We start from the raw sequence: 24,454 nt of genomic DNA, 5'->3' as shown, positions 1-24,454 counted from the left end.
GAGCAGGAATATCATTGTCACAAGAAGGTTGGGGGAGCCTGCGTGCAGATACTGCTTAGATGCCTTCAACTTAACCTAACAGTGAAACTGCTGATTAGAAATGTGCAGCCCTAAAATGCATTACATGAAAGGTCCACTACATGTACATAGGGTTTTGGTGGAGGAAAACTTATCAAATAATTTGTTCATGGAAACTGTTTGTGCTGCCCCTCGTCTGTACTGTGTGAACTCAGTCTAAAGGCCTGTTCAGACCAGAGTATTATGCAGATGCGTGCCGTCTGAGTAAAATCAGTGTGACTCAATAGGGCTTTTCAGATGACATTTTTTTACACAGACGCTCAGTAATTGCAGCATGCACTATGCTTATCTGAATGCCGAATGAAACTCACCCATAGAAGTCTATGGATCTAAAGAAAAAACCCTGATTCCACACACATGTTGATTTAATCTGATTTTTATGAATACACTAGCTGTAGTACCCAGTGTTAGTAACTAAGTGTCTTTCTGTTTCTCTCTCACTCTCTCCCTGCCTCTTTCCTTGCCTGGCTGTCTCTGTCTGTCTGTCTGTCTCTCTGTGTCTGTCTTTCTCTCTCTCTCTGTCCATCTACTTCTATTTATTTTAAACACGAGGTTAAATTTTCCCCTCAAAACATAGTCTATGACGTTCCCTAAGTCACATGAGGTGGCTGTGAAAAATGTCATGATTGTAAATGAGACGGTGCGGATTCCTTTAGCGGAGACACACACACACACACACACACACACACACACACACTCCAATACATGTACACATTCATACATACATTCAGCTTAATATATTAAATCTCCAATATGAACTAAGGAAACTCTATTTGATCCTGTACATTTTTTAATGTAGATGTCTGAAAAGGGATTGCACATGGACATAAAAAACGGACACATTGACGACAACATGAGTTAAAGCTTTCTGGATGAAAATCGGATGAATATTCATACGCTCGAGTGACCCGGCCTCAGTCTTCTTTCTCTTCTGATCAGACTTTTAGAACTTTTTGTCTAAATCTACTGAGATCATGTAACTCATTTTTGCCGATGTCATTCTTCATGACAACGTATAATTGGGCTAAGAAAAATTGTTATCCAATGTAAAAAAAATCACCATTAGATTTGCAAACTGGATAATGTACAGTCACGGCAATATCAGAATCCTCCCTTGTTTCTTGGCTCTCCTAATAATGGAACTCATCCCCAGGATAGTGATTCTAATATTGCAATCAGCTGGTAGTGATGGATTAGGGAATCATCTGGGATAGTATAAAGTGCAGAATCCTACAATTATCGCTAACCATCATGTCCTATAATTGATGCATGACGTATGTATATAATTCCCGTTTCTCAGACGCCGCTTTCTCTGTTCTCCGTGCAGCTCATGACATGGAAGTGATATTATTCTTGGTCGTAATGCTCTGACGTCAGTGGGCTAAGTGCAGATCCAGTCGCTCGGTTTATCTCCATTAGAACTTCACTTTCCTTCTCAAACATCTGTGAGAGTGAACAAACGATATGAAAATAACTAGAATTTATTAATATTCATTAATACTAAATATATAAAATCTTGGGTTAACTTTTATATTAGTGTTCCTTTATAAAAAAAAAAACGTATACACTATGGAGCATAGAGACTAGCGGTGTCCCCAGAGGCCAGAAGACCTTTCTACAACAGATGAAAAATAAAAGCAGTATTGGGGAGCAGCAGCACAAATTTTGCCTGATCGCCAGGGATGAAATGAGAAATACACAACATAACAGGTTGCTGATTATATGCCCTCAAATCCAGAGCAGAAACATAATCAACATGTAAATGGGATTCTCTGTGGACCACAGTCTCCTGGAATACATATAATATGGCTTGGTCACCCATTCGTAGGAAATAAGGAGGGGCATTTCTTATAGACATCCCATTTGTGGCTGTACTTAAAGGGGTTATCCACTACTAGGACAACCTCTTTAATTCCACATATTTCTCGAAGGTAAAATAATAAAGAATATAATTACCTCCCATACCGGCGCCCTTCTAGCTATGTACGGGCTCGAGGTGCTGGAGATCACATGGAGTTGTGACGTCATGCGAGCCCCGCATCCAATCAGCGCCAGCTTCCTTCTCAACGCCTTAGGACCAAATGAGTTAATCAACAGGAAGTGAGCTCACTTCCTGTTGATTATTCGTTTGGTCCGAAGATGGGGAGAAGGAAGCTGGCACAGATTGGATGCGGGGCTCTCATGATGTCAAAACCCCACATGAGCAATGGGAACGCGAACCACGGCACTGTTAGAAGGGCGCCAGTAAGGGATACAAGTATAGTCTTTATTATTTTACCTGGGGGAAATGTGAAACAGAAGGGGTTGTCCTAGTAGTGGACAACCCCTTTAAATGTGTATGCACATCTTCTGTCTTCTGATGCGCACCGTGCCTCTGACTCCAGGATTTCTGCTTGCCAGATGGAATGTACAATGACAGTTAACACCTCCAGTATGGTTGCACTACTGGTCTAAACCGTCTTCTTTCCCTTCTGGCTAGTAGGGGCAATTCTGCCTCTGCAGCATGGAAGAAGTGCAAGGACACTGAAGCAGGCCGGACCCAGACAACTTCAGAGTGGCATTTACAAACTGTATAGTAAAAAGCCTTTAATCACCTGCTTCTTGCCTAGGGAAAAGCCACTAAAGTGGTCGGTAACCAAGGCAACAAGCAATCAACTGTACAACTAAAAATGAAGGGAATTTTGTTTACTTACCGTAAATTCCTTTTCTTCTAGCTCCAATTGGGAGACCCAGACAATTGGGTGTATAGCTTCTGCCTCCGGAGGCCACACAAAGTATTACACTTTAAAAAGTGTAACCCCTCCCCTCTGCCTATACACCCTCCCGTGCATCACGGGCCCATCAGTTTTGGTGCCAAAGCAGGAAGGAGGAAACTTATAAATTGGTCTAAGGTAAATTCAACCCGAAGGATGTTCGGAGAACTAAAACCATGAACCAAAAGAACAATTCAACATGAACAACATGTGTACACAAAAGAACAAAAGCCCGAAGGGAACAATGGCGGGTGCTGGGTCTCCCAATTGGAGCTAGATGAAAAGGAATTTACGGTAAGTAAACAAAATTCCCTTCTTCTTTGTCGCTCCATTGGGAGACCCAGACAATTGGGACGTCCAAAAGCAGTCCCTGGGTTGGGTAAAAGAATACCTCGATAAAAAGAGCCGAAAAACGGCCCCTTCTTACAGGTGGGCAATCGCCGCCTGAAGGACTCGCCTACCTAGGCTGGCATCTGCCGAAGCATAGGCATGCACCTGATAGTGTTTTGTGAAAGTGTGCAGACTCGACCAGGTAGCCGCCTGACACACCTGCTGAGCCGTAGCCTGGTGCCGCAATGCCCAGGACGCACCTACGGCTCTGGTAGAATGGGCTTTCAGCCCTGAAGGAATCGTAAGTCCAGATGAACGGTAGGCTTCAAGAATCGGTTCCTTGATCCACCGAGCCAAGGTTGACTTGGAAGCCTGCGACCCCTTACGCTGGCCAGCGACCAGGACAAAGAGCGCATCCAAACGGCGCAGGGGCGCCGTGCGAGAAATGTAGAGCCTGAGTGCTCTCACGAGATCCAACAAGTGCAGATCCTTTTCACCTTGGTGAACTGGATGAGGGCAAAAGGAAGGTAAGGAGATATCCTGATTGAGATGAAAAGGGGATACCACCTTAGGGAGAAATTCCGGGACCGGACGCAGAACCACCTTATCCTGGTGAAACACCAGGAAGGGGGCTTTGCATGACAGCGCTGCTAACTCAGACACTCTCCTAAGTGAAGTGACTGCCACTAGGAAGGCCACCTTCTGTGAAAGGCGTGATAGAGAGACATCACGCATCGGCTCGAAAGGTGGCTTCTGGAGAGCCGTGAGCACCCTGTTAAGATCCCAGGGTTCTAGCGGACGCTTGTAAGGTGGGACTATGTGGGCCACCCCCTGCAGGAACGTGCGGACCTGCGGAAGCCTGGCTAGACGCTTTTGAAAGAACACGGAAAGCGCCGATACTTGTCCCTTGAGGGAGCCGAGAGACAAACCCTTGTCCATTCCAGATTGAAGGAAGGAAAGAAACGTGGGCAAGGTAAACGGCCAGGGAGTAAAACCCCGATCAGAGCACCAGGATAAGAAGATCCTCCAAGTCCTGTGGTAGATCTTGGCGGACGTTAGTTTCCTGGCCTGTCTCATAGTGGCAATGACATCTTGAGATAACCCTGAGGACGCTAGGAGCCAGGACTCAATGGCCACACAGTCAGGTTGAGGGCCGCAGAATTCAGATGGAAAAATGGCCCTTGAGACAGCAAGTCTGGCCGGTCTGGCAGTACCCACGGTTGACCCACCGTGAGATGCCACAGATCCGGGTACCACGACCGCCTCGGCAAGTCTGGAGCGATGAGGATGGCGCGGCGGCAGTCGGACCTGATCTTGCGTAACACTCTGGGCAGCAGTGCCAGAGGAGGAAATACATAAGGCAGTCGAAACTGCGACCAATCCTGAACTAAGGCGTCTGCCGCCAGAGCTCTGTGATCTTGAGACCGTGCCATGAATGCCGGGACCTTGTTGTTGTGCCGAGACGCCATTAGATCGACGTCCGGCGTTCCCCAGCGGCAACAGATCTCTTGAAACACGTCCGGGTGAAGAGACCATTCCCCTGCGTCCATGCCCTGGCGACTGAGAAAGTCTGCTTCCCAGTTTTCTACGCCCGGGATGTGAACCGCGGAGATGGTGGAGTCTGTGGCTTCCGCCCACAGCAGAATCCGCCGAACTTCTTGGAAGGCTTGACGACTGCGTGTGCCGCCCTGGTGGTTGATGTACGCAACCGCCGTGGCGTTGTCCGACTGTATTCGGATCTGCCTGCCCTCCAGCCACCGCTGGAACGCCTTTAGGGCTAGATACACTGCCCTTATCTTCAGGACATTGATCTGAAGGGAGGACTCTGTCGGAGTCCAGGTTCCCTGAGCCCTGTGGTGGAGGAAGACCGCTCCCCACCCTGACAGACTCGCGTCCGTCGTGACCACAGCCCAGGATGGGGGCAGGAATGATTTTCCCTTCGACAAAGAAGTGGGAAGAAGCCACCACTGAAGAGAGGTTTTGGCTGCCCGTGAAAGGGAGACGCTCCTGTCTAGGGACGTCGACCTCCTGTCCCATTTGCGGAGAATGTCCCATTGAAGTGGACGCAGATGAAACTGCGCAAAGGGCACTGCTTCCATTGCTGCCACCATTTTCCCTAGGAAGTGCATGAGTCGCCTCAGGGGGTGTGACTGGGCTCGAAGGAGAGAGTGCACCCCTGTCTGTAGTGAACGCTGTTTGTCCAGCGGTAGCTTCACTATCGCCGAGAGAGTATGAAACTCCATCCCGAGGTAAGTCAGCGTTTGGGTCGGTGTCAATTTTGACTTTTGGAAATTGATGATCCACCCAAACCTCTGGAGAGTCTCCAGGGCAATGGTCAGGCTGTGATGGCATGCCCCCCGGGAGGGTGCCTTGACTAGAAGATCGTCTAAGTAAGGGATCACCGAGTGGCCCTGAGAGTGCAGGACCGCCACTACTGCTGCCATGACCTTGGTGAAGACCCGTGGGGCTGTCGCCAGTCCGAAAGGCAGTGCTACGAATTGAAGGTGTTCGTCTTTGATGGCAAAACGCAGGAAGCGTTGATGCTCTGGTGCAATCGGCACATGGAGATAAGCATCCCTGATGTCGATTGAAGCTAGGAAGTCTCCCTGGGACATCGAGGCGATGACAGAGCGGAGAGATTCCATCCGGAACCGTCTGGTTCTGACATGTTTGTTGAGGAGTTTGAGGTCCAGAACGGGACGGAATGATCCGTCCTTTTTTGGCACCACGAACAAGTTGGAGTAGAAGCCGTGACCATGTTCCTGAGGGGGAACGGGAATCACCACTCCTTCTGCCTTCAGAGTATTCACCGCCTGAATCAGAGCATCGGCTCGCTCGGGGGGCGGAGATGTTCTGAAGAAACGAGTCGGAGGACGAGAACTGAGCTCTATCCTGTAACCGTGAGACAGAATGTCTCTCACCCATCGGTCTTGGACATGTGGCCACCAGGCGTCGCAAAAGCGGGAGAGCCTGCCACCGACCGAGGATGCGGTTTGGGGAGGCCGAAAGTCATGAGGATGCCGCCTTGGGGGCGGTTCCTCCGGCGGTCTTTTTAGGACGTGACTTAGACCGCCATGCAGAAGAGTTCCTCTGGCCCTTCTGTGACCTGTTGGACGTGGAGGAATGGGGTCCGGCTGAGGGCCGAAAGGACCGAAACCTCAGTTGAATCTTTCGCTGCTGAGGTCTGTTTGGTTTAGACTGGGGTAAGGACGAGTCCTTTCCCTTGGATTGTTTAATAATTTCGTCCAATTGCTCGCCAAACAAACGGTCGCCAGAAAATGGCAAACCGGTTAAGAATTTCTTGGAAGCAGAGTCTGCCTTCCATTCGCGTAGCCACATGGCCCTGCGGACTGCCACCGAATTGGCGGATGCTACCGCCGTGCGGCTCGCAGAGTCCAGGACGGCGTTCATGGCGTAGGACGAAAAAACCAACGCCTGAGAAGTCAAAGACCCAACCTGCGGGGTCGAGGTACGTGCGACCACATTAATCTCAGACAGACAAGCTGAGATAGCTTGGAGTGCCCACACGGCTGCGAATGCCGGAGCAAAAGACGCGCCTATGGCTTCGTAGATGGATTTCATCAGGAGCTCTATTTGCCTGTCAGTGGCATCCTTGAGCGATGAGCCGTCTGCCACTGATACTACTGATCTAGCCGCCAGTCTAGAGACTGGAGGATCCACTTTGGGACACTGAGCCCACCCCTTAACTACGTCAGGGGGGAAGGGGTAACGTGTGTCATTAAGGCGCTTAGTAAAGCGCTTGTCCGGAAATGCTCTGTGCTTCTGGACAGCATCTCTGAAGTTAGAGTGATCGAAAAACGCACTCCTTGAACGTTTGGGAAACCTAAACTGGTGTTTCTCCTGCTGTGAAGCCGACTCCTCTATAGGTGGAGTTGGAGGAGAAAGTTCTAGCACCTGGTTGATGGACGCTATAAGGTCATTTACTATGGCGTCCCCTTCAGGTGTATCAAGATTGAGAGCAACGTCAGGGTCAGAGCCCTGAGCTGCGACCTCCGCTTCATCCTCCAGGGAGTCCTCATGCTGAGACCCTGAGCAGCGTGACGAAGTCGAGGAAGGTCTCCAGCGAGCCCGCTTAGCCGGTCTGGTACTGTGGTCCGAGTCGGAGTCTTCACCGTGGGACCTAGGTGTCACCTCAGGAGCACTTTGCTGCGCCGACCGAGATGGGCCTGGGGGCGATGAACGCACAGCGTCCTGGGCCTGTGTTACCGGTCTGGACTGCAAGGCTTCTAATATATCTTAGCAGACCATTTATCCATAGACTGAGCCATGGATTGTGAAAGTGACGCAGAGAGTTTGTCAGCCAAAACTGCAAACTCTGTTCCTGTCACCTGGCCAGTGGAAGCCGTCTGTTCTACCTGAGCCGAGGGTCCCACCAGTGCCCGGGGCTCCGGCTGAGTGAGTGCCACAGGGGCCGAGCATTGCACACAATGAGGGTAGGTGGAACCTGCAGGTAACATTGCCGCACAAGAGGTACAGGTTGCAAAATAAGCCTGTGCCTTGGCACCCTTGCTCTTTGCGGACGACATGCTGTTGTCTCCCCTTAGAGTAATCAGTGAGGGTATATAGCCACAGGCAATAATGCGGCCGAACAGAGAAAATGTATACAGTATAACTATATATATATATATATACACTTCGGCACCCAAGGGGGCCAGCACCTAACGGTGCTGCTTACCGACCGCCCAAAGCGGTTGTGTGACCACCAGATTCCCTGCCTGGGCCTCCCAGAGCTTGCTCTGTATTCCTCCACCGGCAGCAGTGTTATAACAATGGCTGCCAGCGTTCCGAGAGGAGGAGGGAGCCGTGGGCGTGACCTAAAAAGTGCGGGAATCTGATGCCCCACAGTGCTCAGTGAGGGGGGAGGAGGATATCAAAGTATGCTCCAGCCCTCACTCCCGACGTGCAGTCGAGCGTCCAGCCCTTACCCCTGACTGGCAGGCCCGGGGGCGGAAGTTATCGTACTAGGCCGGAGAAGCCGGGGACTAAATTTAATAGCCGCGGCCGGCAAACAGGTGCGGTCGGCGCGGTAGTCCCGGCGCCACAACAAAACACAGCAGCCGCTGCAGCGTTTGTTACACAGGCGCTCCAGCGCCGACCCCCAAGGGGACACAGAGTACCTATTTAGATGCAGGGCCTGTCCCTGATAAGACTCAGTCTCCTGTCCGTCAGATTCCCCCAGGGGCTGCGGAGGGAGCCCGGTTCCAGTGCCTGGTGACCGGTTTGGATCCCACTTCTCCCAGAGCCTCAAAGGGATGGGGAAGGAAAACGGCATGTGGCTCCAGCCTGTGTACCCGCAATGGGTACCTCAACCTTAACAGCACCGCCGACATTAGTGGGGTGAGAAGGGAGCATGCCGGGGGCCCTGTGAGGGGCCCTCTTTTCTTCCATCCGATAAAAATCAGCAGCTGCTGCTGACTAAAATGTGGAGCTTGCGTGAATGTGTGCCTCCTTCAACACAAAGCATAAAACTGATGGACCCGTGATGCACGGGTGGGTGTATAGGCAGAGGGGAGGGGTTACACTTTTTAAAGTGTAATACTTTGTGTGGCCTCCGGAGGCAGAAGCTATACACCCAATTGTCTGGGTCTCCCAATGGAGCGACAAAGAAATATCCATTTTTGAGGACAGGATTTTTAATGACAAGTACATTGTAAAGTTGCCTGTTTGTACAAGCATTTTTAATCTTTAATGAACATGAGAAAACTTGTTTAAAGGGATATTCTCTTTATTAATGAGTAAAATTGTAATACAAGCAATATTGCAAAATACTTTTATATGAGAGTGAAGAGAGTTTTTACCCTTATTATTTACAGCTTGTTTCGTAGTTTAAGGCTATGTGCGCACTGGGAAATGGAATTTTCTTGAGAAAATTCCGCATGCTCTCAAAGATTACCGCACCCGCGGTAAAAAACCGCGGCAAACCGCACCCGAAAACCGCATGCGGTTTGCCGCGGTTTGCTGCGGTTTCACCGCGGTATTGTTCGCGGTATTGCCGCGTGCGGGTTGGGATGTGCTTTATTGCATTCAGTGCAATAAAGCACATTGAAAAAAAAAAAAAAGTCATTTAATTCTGAGATAGTAGATAGATAGACAGAAGAATAGATAGAGGGATAGATAGATAGATAGATAGAGGGATAGATAGAGGGATAGATAGATAGATAGAGGACAGATCGCTGCATTTCCCACGGTCGGCAGTGAGTTCACATTACCGGCCGTGGGAAATGACCGGTAATTACCTCTGCTGTCTGCTGCATTCATTCAGCGCTGTGTCTGTGACACATCACGGCTGGATGTCAGCAGTGCAGGACCCTGTGGATTATGCCGGAGCTGTGTGGATTACGCCGGAGCTTTGGTGCGGGAGGGGTTAATAAAATGGTGAACGAGGCTTGTTTGTTTTATTTAAAATAAAGGATTTTTCGGTGTCTGTGTTTTATTCACTTTACTTACGGGTTGATCATGTCAGCTGTCACATAGACGCTGCCATGATCAAGCCTGGAGTTAATGGCGGTGATCCACCACCATTAACCCCTTGTATTACCTTGCTGCCACTGCTACACGGCAGCAAGAAGAGCCGAGGACACGCCGGTGCTGCCGCATAATGCATGCGACAGTGCCGGGGCAGCTGCGGCTGATATTCTCGGCTGCGGGAGGGGGAGTGAGGCGGGGGACATTAACCCTGCCCCTCTCCCTCCCCAGCCTGAGAACACCGGGCCACCGCTGTGTGCTTACCTCGGCTGGACAGTAAAAATACAGGGGAGCCCACGTTCTTTGTTTTCTATATTTCCGTTTTCTTTCTATGTGTGTTTTATGTGTCTGTGATGTGTTCTATGTCTGTGTTCTATGTCTGTGATGTGTGTGTGTGTGTTTGTGTTTACTCTCTGCTCCGCTTCCTCTTCCTGTAATGACATCACTTCCCTGCAAAACCGCAGACAGGCGATGTACATTACCGGAGGTAAACCGCGAAATACCGCAGGGAATAACGCAGGAAAACGCAGTGAACCGCACAGAATTTGCTGCCTGCGTTATTCCCTGCGGGATTTCATGATTAACATTGGAGTCAATGGAGTGAAATCCCGCAGCGATGTGCGGAAAAGAAGTGACATGCACTTGTTTTTGCTGCGGGAATCCCGCAGCAAAACATGCAGCTGTCAAATTCCGCCTAGTGCGCACAGGATTTTTTTTCTCCATAGGATTTGCTGGTGATTCACTGCAGAGATGTTATGAACATTTTCTGCAGCGAAACATGCAGCAAACCCGCGAAAAATCCGCGGCAAAATCCGGTAAGTGCGCACATAGCCTAAAGGATGTTTAAATGTGGCAGCCTCTCTCAATAGTTTGCACGCCCCGCTCGCGACACTGCACTGTTGGCTCCAAATCTAACCAGCTTCAGTGTAACTAAGGTCATTGACTGCTGTGAAGGCACAGCTGCTTCTGCTTGCAGTTTGGGCACGACTATGCCGCTAGTCTGCACTGTGAATCAAGCATTAGTGCTCTGCCTCCAGTTTGTAGGAAGCCGGGAGGCAGGGAGAGGCGCGCTCCTGAAGACTGAACATGAAACAATCCATTTTATCTGGAGGCACTGGAGATTTGTAACAGGGCACAAAGCATTGGTTTCCTTTGCGATAAAAGCGGTGACTAGATTAATTTAATTGAATCATGGGCAGCATGACGCAGACGCTGGATGAGCGATTGCAGCCAGGTCTAAACATTCCGGCGTTTCAGAAAAAACATAGTTTGGAAATCTGGCTGGTGACTATAGGGAGAGATTTAACTTATCTTACGCGGTTCTTGTCTGGCATATATGGGACACACCTGTCAATAAAGTGGGGAAGTCCGGGGAAAAGCTATCCGAGGAGCTCACTGGGCGAGTCAGGTTCTCCCTATAGTCTCCCTTTCAATTCATATTTTCTCTGAAATACTGAACTGTTTCAGAGTAAAACTTACCTGACTTTAATTGTGCAGCCAACATCTGATTCATGCTGCCCGTTACTGAGGCAGCATTAATCTATTAACAGGTTCCCTATAATAATTAATAATGCAAATATAAACCATTATTATATACTCATGTCAAGCTAAAAGCTTGTAATATCAGCAAAATCTTAACACTAGAACTACTGAGGTAGTCATTTTGACTACTTTGCACCATGTATTTCTATATAGGTGTCACGAGTCCAGTAGTTCTAGTGTTAAAGGGAACCAGTCACCAGGTTTTTCTCCTATAAGCTGCGGTCACCACCAGTAAGCTCTTATATACAGTATTCTGTAATGCTGTATATAAGAGCCCAGGCTGCGCTGTAGAACATAAAAACACCTTTATAATACTCACCTGTGGGGTGGCTGGGCCCAATAGGCGTCGATGGTCCTGTCCATCGCCTCCTCTCTTCCATCACCTTCCTCTTTCCCTACTCCATATGGATGACGTGTCCTACCTACTACATCATCCACATAGAGAGGCCTCCATTGCACTCCTGCACATGCGCTTCTCTCTGTACTGCTGAGGGCAGAGCAAACTACTGTAATGTGCAGGGAATGGTCAAAGACGGCCCGAGCATGCGCACTACAATACTTTGCTGTCCTCAGCAGGGCAGAGAGAAGTGCAGGAGGGCAGAGGAGGCCTCTGTGTGGATGTGTGACGCCCTGGGCAAGCCAGGGGTCACAGGTCATAACACCACCACACCCTACACCCCAGATAGGTACACCAAAGCTAACCAAAAATCCTTGTTGCCTTACTCCAGGGGCTGATGTCCACACCAGGGGGTGGGCCAGGCGGTTGGCTCCGCCCACCGAGGAGTTCACAGCCCTGGAGGCGGGAAAACCAGGCAGTTAAGCTAGGGAAGTGAAGGAGTGTAGACAGAACAGTGAGTGAAGTGGAAGCGAAGTGGTAGAGGAGCAAGAGAGAGGACTAAAGTTGACAGAAAAAGTGACAGTTGAGAAAGCCTGAAGTTGGTCCGGGTGTGTTCCCCGGACTGAGAACAGCAAGGTCAGCAGACGGCGGTGACTGTCTGCAGGAGAGGCTACTTGGAGGTTGCCGAAAGGACCGTGGACGGGTGGTGGCCCGGCGGTACCGGAGCGGTATACAAAGAGAAGCCAGCACCATTGGCAGGGGCCTTTCGGATCCCGGCAAGGCTAGGAGTCACCGTGAATTTGCCAAATCCGTCAGTGAAGGGGACCTCTGGGTCTCCCAACACCCAAGTCCCGATTGAAGGCAACAGTCCAACCGTTAGAGAGAGACACCGCCACTGCCAAGGCACCAGTTTCTCAGGGCCAGCGCCTGCGGGCAAAGAGGGGCTCCTCCGGCCCATATCCAAGCCGGGGAGCGGGTTACCGGTGGGAACCCATCGCTACCAACATAGACTTAGGTGCAGGAAAAGGGACCGTCACCGTCAACTACTGGGGAAAAGCAACAGCAGCCGTCCGTGGGAACCGTCTTTCCAGCCGTGTGTTTTACCGAGAACTGTGTCCCCGTCTCAGGCTGAGTGAGTACCACAGTGCCGTGAGGCACAGCGCTGCCCCGCGTCCCTGCACCCCACCAAGCCCTGCACCGGCCCCGCCATCCCTCATCCCCCACCTCATCACTGGGCCCCGGGACAACTACCCCCTACCCACGGAGGGGAGAACCAACAACTTTGCTGCTCCCTGTCATCGCTCCCGGGATCCCCATACAGAGCAGCGGTGGTGTCCACATAATCACCACAACCGTGGGTGGCGTCACGGACAATAAACAATCCCAAAAACCAATCCCTTTTCACTCACGGGCGAGGAGCGCCGCTCAAGTCCCCGGGATCCGGCCCATCGCTCGAGCCACCGAGCAGCAGCAGGCCGCGGCAGCAGCCGGACCCGAGCAGTGGGAGAGCGCGGCGTCCCCTCCTCCGCCCGCGACAGATGATGTAGGACGAGTCATCCACACGGAGCTGGGAAGGAGGTTGGTAATGGAAAGAAGAGAGGAGGCGCCGGACCGAGGCCAGAGATTCCCATCGGACTAGACCACCCCTCAGGTGAGTATAATGAAGATCTTTTTTATGTTATACAGAGCGGCCTGGGCTCTTAGATACAATATTCTAGAATGCTGTATATAAGGGCTCACTGGTGGTGGCCACAGCTTTTAGGGGAAAAACCTGGTGACAGGTTCTCTTTAATAAGAAAAGAAACAACTAACCTTTTTCCAGTCTTCTGGACTATGATGTGTATAACCAAGCAGGTGACATAAGCCGTGTACTGCTGTCACCTGGGAGAAAAATAATTATTTATATGTGAATCTTCTGGAAGTAGAAATACAAATATTCACTAGAAGGAACAACGCACTCAAATGTAATCTTTATATGTGACAGATTCGCTGACTATACTTACTGGTGGAGGCGCAGACACTGGACAGTGGAATGAAAGGGAATATGTCACCAGGTTTTTGCCATCTAATCTGAGAGCAGTATAATGTAGGGGCAGAGACCCCGATTAAAGCGATGTGTCACTTACTGAGCTGTTTACTGTCATTTTAATAAAATCACTGTTTTCTCTGCTGCAGATCTAGCAGTTACACAGTGCTCATGAATATGCTGGACTACCTGCAGCACGCCAAGTAGTCCTGTAATGATAATCTACTGCTGATTAATCAGTGATTTATCAAAACTACACTAAGCAGCCCGGTAAGTGACACATCGCTGGAATCAGGGTCTTTGTCTCTACATTATGCTGCTCTCAGATTAGGTGACAGATTCCCTTAAGGCTGGAGTCACACTTGTGAGTGACTCGGCAAGTCTCGCATCGGCATCACCTGGCACGGCCGCACACTCTCTGGACAGGAGCGTCTCAGCTGCATAGAAATACATGTAGCCGACCCGCTCCAGTCAGGAGAGTGTGTGGCCGTGCCAGGTGATGCCGATGCGAGACTTGTGCGAGTCACTTACAAGTGTGAAGCCGGCCTAAATGTTTCCCAGCAGATTTGTCAGAGCTTTTCCCTTCAATCTTCAGTACTGCTCTTAGGCCCTGTGCGCACTAGGCGTTTTTACCCGCGGATTTACAAGCGGTTTTGCTGCGGAAATTTCTTGAGAAATGTTTGAAATCTTTCTGCAGACATTTCCCAGCAAAACCTATGGGAAAAAAAATAGCTGTGCGCACACTGCGTTTTTTTCTCAAGAAAATTCTTTGTGAAGATTTTCTTGAGAAAATTTCTTGAGAAAATGTGCTTGTCACTTCTTTTCCGCAGGTACCTGCGGTATACCCCCAAATTTCACTCCATTCACTGTAATGTAATCGCGAAATTCCGGAAAGGGGATAGGGGAATCGGAATAGGGGAAACCATTCTTAACCCCTTGTGTAACCCAAGTAGAAGTATAATGGTCCAGGCAGTAAATCCTCTGTTTGACTACTGCCTACAGTGATCTGCTCATCTCCAAGTTATTATCCAACTCATCTCAGATCCTATTTCTATGTCATACCTCACAACAACCAACCTATGAGCTACAGAGAATTGTTACTGACAGCTCGATAACACCATAAGATTTGCATTCTCCATAACTTACAGTCAAGACATTGTTAAAATCCTCCTTCTTTTCTTGACACTGGTGATATATAAACTCTACTCCAAGGTAAATGTCTCCTAAATTGTATTCATCTGGGAATGGTGGATTAGGTAACAATCCGGGGCACAAATTCTGGAAGTATACAAGGAGCACACACAGTCAGATGTAGCCAACACATATTGTATATCATTGCAATTACTTAAAGCACCACTCCAGCATTTTTTAGGGGTTTTTTTCAGCGTTGGAATGCTTTAAATCTAAATCCTCTGCCCCCGGTCTTATACTCAAGCCTGCTTTACACGTTGCAATTTCGCATACGATATCATATGCGATTTGCAACGCCCCCATCGTATGTGTAGCACGTTCAATTTGTTGAACGTGCCGCACAAACGATTAACCCCCGTCACAGGTACTTACCTTCCATACGACCTCGCTGTGGGCGACAAACGTCCACTTCCTGGAGTGGGAGGGACGTTTGGCGTCACATCGACGTCACGCGGCAGCCGGCCAATAGAAGCGGAGGGGCGGAGCTGAGCGGGACGTAAACATCCCGCCCACCTCCTTCCTTCCGCATTGTGGGCCCGGAGCCGCAGAACGTAGGTAAGATCTGTTCATCGTTCCCGGGGTGTCACACACTGCGATGTATGCTACCCCGGGTACGATGAACAATCTGATCTGACGTTCAATTCGTCAGGAATGAACGACGTGCATGCGATGAATGTTTTTTCGTTCAATCGCAATTGCACGTCGCTGTCACACGCTACAACATACCTTACGATGCCGGATGTGCGTCACTTACGACGTGACCCCGCCGACACATTGTAAGATATCTTGTAGCGTGTAAAGCGGGCTTCATTCTCTGCCATCTTCACCTTCTATCGCCACCGTTCCGGTCAGTCTTGGGCAGTGTTTCATGGAGCGCGCCAGTGGTCACAACTCAATCCAAGTCTATGAGAGCCTCGTTCTGGCTCACATTGACTTGCCTTGGGAGCTTGTGAAGTAACTTCTGCCCAGTCAGAATTTGTCATCACAAGATGGTACAGCGAAAACAAAAAAAGGTTAAGACGTCGGAGGGTAAGTATAAGACTTAGATGTAGGCCGGTGTCACAATTGCAAGGGACTCGCGCAAAAATTGAGTCGCATCACCCGTCACGGCCTGCTGCTCTTTGGGCAGGAGTGTGCAGCAGTATAAAAATACATGCAGCTGCACACTCCTGTACGGAGAGCGGCAGGCCATGATGGGTGATGCGACCTCAATTCTCGTGTGAGTCACTCCAGCCTTAAAGCAGCACTCCAGCGGTGAAATACCGAAAAAACCTCTGGAGTGGGGCTTTAAAGTCAGCCTTTCACCAGGTCAAAAGTGTTTATTTTATTCCCGTTGCTCCCATTGAGTATTAAGATGTTTTGGTTTGTTTTTTTTAAATCCACCATATGGTTCTAGAGACCTAGATCTGTTTATTTAGTGCTAATTTTTGACATATTTACCAAGGGGGTGTGGCTGAAAGGATTTGTTGGAGCTTATCTTTAGACTTCTGCATTATAAAACTGAGCCATGCCCCCTTGGTAAAGAGAATAAAAAGCACTAAATAAAAAGGTCCATATCTCTGGAACCGTATGGCGGATTTTGTTTTCTTAAATGAATACTCAGGGGAGAAGCCACCATAAAATAAGAGCAAAAACGGCCCACTGTTGAGATGGTGACAGATAACCTGCTCTGCTGTTTCTGTACCTCATGGAATGGAAATGACAGCACGTCCGTAGCTTTGTCTTGCTGTCTGTAAAGTCTGTTCAGGTGTCGGATCTTTGTATCATTTATACATATTACCCCGACATCAAACCTCTCCACGCGGAGACACTTTCTGGCAATTTCTAGATTCTTGCGTAAATGGGCTCTGCGGAGAGGGATCACATGCTGCAGGTTCCGGATAAGAAGAGACATTACCCTGTTGAGACAAGTAATACTTAGAGACTTGGCGCTTTGGTGTTCTCCCCTTTTTGTTAGAAGAGTTTTTAAATAGTGATGGGCGGACTCTCAGATTTATGAGATCAGCACGTTTAGCCGGACTTTTAAAAAAAAAAAAAAAAACGGTTCCAGCCCGGAATTGATCCCAGATATCTGGCTGGACGCCGGTCACCATATAAGTCTATGGGGACCAGAATTTGGTGCTTTTTTTCTTTATTTATTTAGTTTTACAGTGACCCACAGATAGGTTCTGTGATTGCAAGCAGCCAAAAACTACACTGCCCCACAGGCTGGGGGCGCATCTGACTGCAACCAATCACAGACACCAGAACTGCCGGTGGGCGGGGGAAGCAGTGAATATGTATGAGGCTAATGAGCAGCCCCGGAAGAAGACTGAGCAACCCAGAAGCAGTTACAGCCGCGCTGGAGACTCCGTAAGTATAGTGTGATTGCTTTATTTTTTTTTATTTCCCAAGTTGCCGGGTCAGGCACCCGGATACTTTTTAAGCCGCACGGATATAGACTTTTAAAGTCCTGGTCCGCCCATCACTATTCTTGGACAATAAAATGAACATGAAGTTTTCCTTCTCCAGTCAACAATCAACTTTATTCAGAGGGATAAACAGACAGAAAACATGAAATTTCCTTTCAGCTTTACTAAAAGGAAAATTAAATGCGTTGAGTGGGACTAAATAGCCGCGGACCTCCTGTGTCTGATGGATAGGTCAGCATTAGGCTAATTTCACACATCAGTTTTTTCCATCAGGCACAATCCGGAAAAAAAATGGGTAAAACGGATCCGGCGCCGGATCCATTTTATCCCCATTGATTTGTATTAGCGCTGGATTGTGCCTGATGGCCTTGCGTTGCATCCGGCTTTTGCCGGATCTGTCATAATTGCCTAAAGCGGCGGCCGGAGGGAATGTATCTTGTAACTTTTTTTGTCCGGCAAAAAAAACGCATCACGCCGGATCCGGCGTGTTTTACAATGGAAGCCTATGGACGCCAGATCCGGCATAATGCGGTAAAAAACGGATGCGGCCGCCTGATCCGTTTTTGTAAACTGAGCATGCTTCGATGTATTGAAAAAAATGGATCCAGTAAAAAAAAACGGACAAAAAGGATGCAAAAACGGATGCGCCGGATCCGTTTTTTGATGGATCAGGTATATTGGAACCGTCAAAAAAAAGGGATCAGGCACATCAGTTTTTGCATGTTCTGCGCCGGATCCGTTGCATCTTGCACACGCCGGATTGTGCCTGATGCCAAAAACTGATGTGTGAAATTAGCCTAAAGGGGGCTTTACACGCTACGACATCGCTAATGCAAACTCGTTGGGGTCACGGAATTGGTGACGCACATCCGGCCGCATTAGCGATGCCGTTGTGTGTGACACCGATGAGCGATTTTGCATCGTTGCAAAAACTTGCAAAATCGCTCATCGGTGACATGGGGGTCCATTCTCAAAAATCGTTACTGCAGCAGTAACGAGGTTGTTCCTCGTTCCTGCGGCAGCACACATCGCTCCGTGTGACACCGCAGGAATGAGGAAGCTCTCCTTACCTGCCTCCCGGCCGCTATACGGAAGGAAGGAAATGGGCGGGATGTTACGTCCCGCTCAGCTCCGCCCCTCCGCTGCTATTGGGCGGCCGCTCAGTGACGTCGCTGTGACGCCGCACGGACCGCCCCCTTAGAAAGGAGGCGGTTCGCTGGTCACAGCGACGTCGCCGGGCAGGTAAGTATGTGTGACGGGTCTGGGCGATGTTGTGCGGCACGGGCAGCGATTTGCCCGTGCCGCGCAACAGATGGGGGCGGGTACCCACACTAGCGATATCGGGACCGATATCGCAGTGTATAAAGCCCGCTTTAGGAGATCGGTGGTTGTCCGACACACAGCTCGCCAGCCATTCAGCTGAAACCTGCCACAAACGGTTACTGGCTGAGTTCACATGTCTAGTAATCATTCGTCAGAACAGATCCTGCAGCAATTTGTTGGCAAAAAAGTTATAAGTAAATCAATAAGGTTTTGTCAAAGCCAAATACCAGGATGTATCAAATACAAAGCAGCTTTATTTAAGCTATGACATACCAACAAAAGGCAAAAAACAGCATAAGGCTAAGTTCACACACCGTTTTTTTGATGCTGCGTTTTTGGCCGCTAAAAACGCACCCACGTCGAAAAAACGCGTCAAAAAACGCATGCGTTTAAACAAGTGTTAAGAACGTATGTAAAAGAAAATAATTAGCCTAATATACATATAGCTGCCGAAATTTTGCAACATTGAAAACTCATTGTGGGCACACAGCGTCAGGCCACGTACACACGTTGAGTTTTTGGTGATTTTTTTTTACTTCAGTACAGTATTTGTAGCTAAAACCAGGGGTGGGTGATAAATACAGGAGTGGTGCCTGTGTTTCTATTATACTTTTCCTCTGATTGTTCCACTCCTGGATTTGGCTACAAATACTGAGGTAAAAAACTCACCAAATACTCAATGTGTGCACATGGCCTTAAAGGGGTTTTCTTTTCCCATGAACAAAAGGTCATTTGGAAGTTGATTTTTATCAATAGATCTTGGAATAATACATTTCACCATTGTATGTGTATAAAAAAAACAAAAAAAATGTTCCTGTGCGGAGATAATCTTATATATGTGTCCCTGCTACATACTGTGTAATGGCCGTGACTGACCGTACAGGTACATGGTTTGATCATACCACATCTCCTGGGCAGAGGAGGATGTCAGTATACAGACATTACAGCACTGATCACAGCTGATTCTTTCTGTGGGTAAAACATTTTCCTGCCTGTTTTTTAAAAAAATGTTTTACCTCAAAGAAGGAATAATTTGTGATACCATGCTATAATGTTTGTATACTTTATTACTTCCTCCCTGGCCCAGGAATTGTGGTATGATCAGACCATGTCCCTGTACGGTCAGACACAGCCATTACACAGTACATAGCAGGGACACATATATAAGATTATCTCAGCAAAGGAACATTTTTTTTAAAACAGGCAGAAAAATTATTTACCTCACAGAATGAATCATCTGTGATCCTGTGACGTAATGTCTATAAACTTTTGCATCCCCCCCCCTGTTCAGGATCTGTGGTATGATCAGACAATGTCCCTGTACGGTCAGAGACGGCCATTACACAGTACATAGCAGGGACATTATATATATATATCTATATATATAATTGCCTTATTCTGTCTGTCTGTCTGTCTGTCATGCTCCAAAATTGTGTCCTTCCGGTGACATTGTGTCCTTACAGTGACACAAAGCTGATTGGCCGCTGGGCTCGCCATGGCCCCGCCCCCCCACACGGATTGGCCTCTCGCCCCGGCTCTCTGCAGGCCCCGCCCCCCTCACGCAATGCACGCTCGCTCTGGCCCAACTGACACGGACCTCCGACTCTCAGGTGAGTACACACACACACATCAGATCACACTCACTCTCACACACACCTCACACACACATCGCATCCACACTCACAACATCCTGGGATATCGCTTGCTTCTCGGCCGCGATACTGTGCTGTGAGCTTTCAGGACCTGCCGGAAGATCACATGGCCAGAAGCATGTGGTATCTCCGGATGTTGTGACTGTGAGCGCGTATGTGCAATATCGTCAATGTGTGTGTGCGTGAGTGTATGCGATCGGGTGTGTGTGAGTGTATGCGATCGGGTGGGTGGGTGTGAGTGTATGCGATCGGGTGGGTGGGTGTGAGTGTATGCGATCGGGTGGGTGTGAGTGTATGCGATCGGGTGGGTGTGTGTGTGTGTGTGTGAGTGTATACGATCGGATCTGTGAGTGTCGGCAGAGAAGCACGGCGTGCTGGAGGAGGCTGGGAGGAGAGAGGCTGATCCTGGCGAAGGCTGGGACAGGGAGGCTGATGTTGGAGGAGGCTGGGAGGGTGTAGGCTGATGCTGGGGCAGGCTGATGCTGGGGGAGGCTGGGAGGAGAGAGGCTGATCCTGTCGAAGGCTGGGACAGGGAGGCTGATGTTGGAGGAGGCTGGGAGGGTGTAGGCTGATGCTGGGGGAGGCTGATGCTGGGGGAGGCTGAGAGAAGAGAGGCTGATGTTGGGGGAGGCTGAGGCTGGGGTAGGCTGGGAGGAGAGAGGCTGATGCTGGGGACAGAAAAGGCTGATGCTGGGGACAGAAAAGGCTGATGCTGCGGGCAGAGAGGCTGATGCTGCGGGCAGAGAGGCTGATGCTGCGGGCAGAGAGGCTGATGCTGCGGGCAGAGAGGCTGATGCTGCGGGCACAGAGGCTGATGCTGCGGGCAGAGAGGCTGATGCTGCGGGCAGAGAGGCTGATGCTGCGGGCACAGAGGCTGATGCTGCGGGCACAGAGGCTGATGCTGGGGGCAGCATGGGGGATGGAGCACTATGGGGGATGCGCAGCATGGGGGATGGAGCACGATGGGGAGTGCGCAGCATAGCGGATGGAGCACGTTTGGGAGTGCGCAGCATGGCGGATGGAGCACGATGGGGAGTGCGCAGCATAAGGGATGGAGCACGTTTGGGAGTGCGCAGCATGGCGGATGGAGCACGTTTGGGAGTGCGCAGCATGGCGGATGGAGCACGTTTGGGAGTGCACAGCATGGCGGATGGAGCACGTTTGGGAGTGCGCAGCATGGCGGATGGCGCACGTTTGGGAGTGCGCAGCATGGCGGATGGAGCACGTTTGGGAGTGCGCAGCATGGGAGATGGAGCACGATGGGGAATGTGCAGCATAGGGGATGGAGCACGATGGGGAATGCGCAGCATGGCGGATGGACCACGTTTGGGAGTGCGCAGCATGTCGGATGGAGCACGTTTGGGAGTGCGCAGCATGGCGGATGGAGCACGTTTGGGAGTGCGCAGCATGGCGGATGGAGCACGTTTGGGAGTGCGCAGCATGGCGGATGGAGCACGCTGGGGAGTGCGCAGCATAGGGGATGGAGCACGTTTGGGAGTGCGCAGCATGGCGGATGGAGCACGTTTGGGAGTGCGCAGCATGGCGGATGGAGCACGTTTGGGAGTGCGCAGCATGGCGGATGGCGCACGTTTGGGAGTGCGCAGCATGGGAGATGGTGCACGATGGGGAATGCGCAGCATAGGGGATGGAGCACGATGGGGAATGCGCAGCATGGGGGATGGAGCACGATGGGGGGTGCGCAGCATGGGGGATGGAGCACGATGGGGGGTGCGCAGCATGGCGGATGGAGCACGATGGGGGGTGCGCAGCTTGGGGGATGGAGCACGATGGAGGGTGCGCAGCATGGGGGATGTAGCACGATGGGAGGTGCGCAGCATGAGGGATGGAGCACGATGGGAGGTGCACACCTCCCCCCAACACACACACACGCACACACACACACACACTGCACAACACACACACACTGGGAAACACAAACACCGCCCTACACAGACACCCACACACACAGACAACGCCGCACACACACAACACCTAACACACAAACACCGCGGCATACATAAATATACGCACATACCGCACAACACACACATTGCACAAAACATACCTCCCCCAAAACACACACACGCACCCCACACCCACACAAACCGCGCAACACACACACACACAACGCTACAGACACACAGCGCTCCACAAACAATGCAACACACGCAACACACATACAACACCGCTCTCACCCCCCGCCACACCCAGAACATGTACAGCGCCCTACACAAACACTTGGTAAGTACACACAACAACATCTATATATATATATAACAAAAATCATACATGAACTACACAATTTGTAAATTCTAGAATACCCGATGCGTAGAATCGGGCCACCTTCTAGTATATATATATATATATATATATTTCTATATATATTTATATATATATATATAATTTATCACAGCATAGGGACAAGTTTTTTTAAACACATCCAATTGTGGAAATTATTATTCAAAGATCTACTGATTATAATGATCTTTGTTAGTAGGAAAACCCCTTTAGGCTCTGTGCCCACGTTGCGTATTTGCATGCAGTTACGCTGCGTTCTCCACTGCAGCGTAACTGCATGCATCCTGCGTCTCCAGCACAATCTATGAAGATTGTGGATAATCCATGCGCACGTTGCGTTTTAGAATGAAGCGATTTGCATGCTGCCAAATCACTGCGTTCTAAAAAGCAACATGTCACTTCTTTCGTGCGCTTTGGATGCAGCCCCCCCTCTGTCTGTGGTGGGGGCTGCATCCAGAGCGCATGAAATCAGCTTTTCAGTATGCAGTGTTTCTGCAGTGATTTGAAGCACACGTGTGCTGTTTAATCGCTGCAGAAATTTCTACAGGGACAGAACGCAACGTGGGCACATAGCCTTAAAGTGAACCTGTCAGGTCCAATATGCACGCAGTATCACGAGCAGTTCTGGGTGTATATTGCTAATCCCTGCCTAACCGTCCCTGTATACACTAGCATAGATAAAGAGATCTTTAGAAAAAGTATTTCTAAAGATCTATTACCATATGCTAATGAGCGCAGGGACTAGTCCCCTGGGCGTTAGTTCCCCGGCCAGTCGCCCCTCATTAGCATGTTAGTATGTCCCTGTGGGCGTGCTAACATGCTAATGAATGTGCAGCGTCAGAGGATGATCTCACTCACCAATCCGCCGCCATCGCGTCCTCTGTGAGATTTCGACTCAGTGCGCATGACCCCGGACTTTCAGTCATGCGCACTATGTAGCCGTGTGTACGCGTCCCGGCTTCAAACTGAAGTAGTGCGCATGACCCAAACTCCGGGGTCATGCGCAAAGAGCCGAAATCCCCCAGAGGACACGATGACTGAGGAGAGGTGACAGATCATCTTCTGGTGCCATACATTCATTAGCATGTTAGCAGACCCACTAACATGCTAATGGGGCTGACTGGCCGGGGAACTAACAACCTTTTGGGACTAGTCCCCTCGCTCATTAGCATACGGTAATAGATCTTTAGAAATACTTTTTCTAAAGATCTCTTTATCTATCCTAGTGTATACAGGGACAGTTAGGCAGGGATTAGCAATATATACCCAGAACTGCTCGTGGTTCTGGGTGCATATTGCACCTGACAGTTTCCTTTAAAGTAACTGCTGTGCGATATGAAATCAGGCTGGACAATGCACACTGGACTGGAGGGACAAACACACCATGTCCTGCCATCCACGGACTGTATGGAGTTCAAAAAAAAAAATCACGTGACGAGAGCCGAGCGCACCGCGTCCAATCACTTACGTTATGTACGGGCTTGTGCTCCTGGACTCTGCACGAAAGCGGAACTTTCACTGCGAGACAGGGGGGAACCATACTTCTGATGGACCGAGAACACACCGGAAGTAAGGCTGTTTAGACCGGAAGTTGATGGGTTTTTTTTTTATTTCGGTTATTTTTCTCTTAGAAGAGGTGCAGCGGCCGGCACTGCAAGCGAATGTGTGAGTAGCGGTGTGAGCCGCCGTCCCCCTCCTCCCGCTGTGTGACGTGTCACCTCTGGCTCGTAGTTACCGCGTGTTGTGTCTCCACGAGTCTTCTGGTTTTCGCTCTCGGAGAATGCTGAAGCTTGTGGTTCCCCTGGTCACATGACTGATCCTCTTCTGTGGTATAATATAAGCGGCTGTTGTATGGAGTTCTGGTTGGATGTCCCTTTCTGGTTGGGATGTTTTTCTTATGGAGAGCTGTATGGCGCAGTCTCAGGAGGAGCAGTGTATTGATTTTACTGATGTCACTTTTGAAGCCAGTGACATAGGGACCCAGTTCAAGGGTTTGTCCAAGAATTAAAGTTTATCTATCATTAAGG

General features: G+C 49.7%; 1 protein-coding gene across 1 annotated transcript; it reads right to left on the bottom strand.

The window, feature by feature from the left end:
• Positions 1-1,306: 1,306 nt before the first annotated feature.
• LOC142260612 (endoribonuclease YbeY-like) lies at positions 1,307-23,932 on the bottom strand. The gene is made up of 5 exons (XM_075332005.1): positions 23,896-23,932; positions 16,428-16,641; positions 14,699-14,830; positions 13,339-13,407; positions 1,307-1,521 (listed from the first exon to the last, which is right to left on the bottom strand). The coding sequence occupies exons 2-5, from the start codon at positions 16,635-16,637 to the stop codon at positions 1,426-1,428; spliced, it is 507 nt and encodes a 168-aa protein (XP_075188120.1). The 5' UTR covers positions 16,638-16,641; positions 23,896-23,932; the 3' UTR covers positions 1,307-1,425.
• Positions 23,933-24,454: the final 522 nt, after the last annotated feature.

The sequence above is a fragment of the Anomaloglossus baeobatrachus genome, unplaced genomic scaffold (genome assembly GCF_048569485.1).
Source record: "Anomaloglossus baeobatrachus isolate aAnoBae1 unplaced genomic scaffold, aAnoBae1.hap1 Scaffold_139, whole genome shotgun sequence".
Classification (NCBI taxonomy): domain Eukaryota; kingdom Metazoa; phylum Chordata; class Amphibia; order Anura; family Aromobatidae; genus Anomaloglossus; species Anomaloglossus baeobatrachus.
The sequence above is the reverse complement of the archived record's forward strand: the minus strand, read 5'-3'. Positions and strand labels throughout refer to the sequence as shown.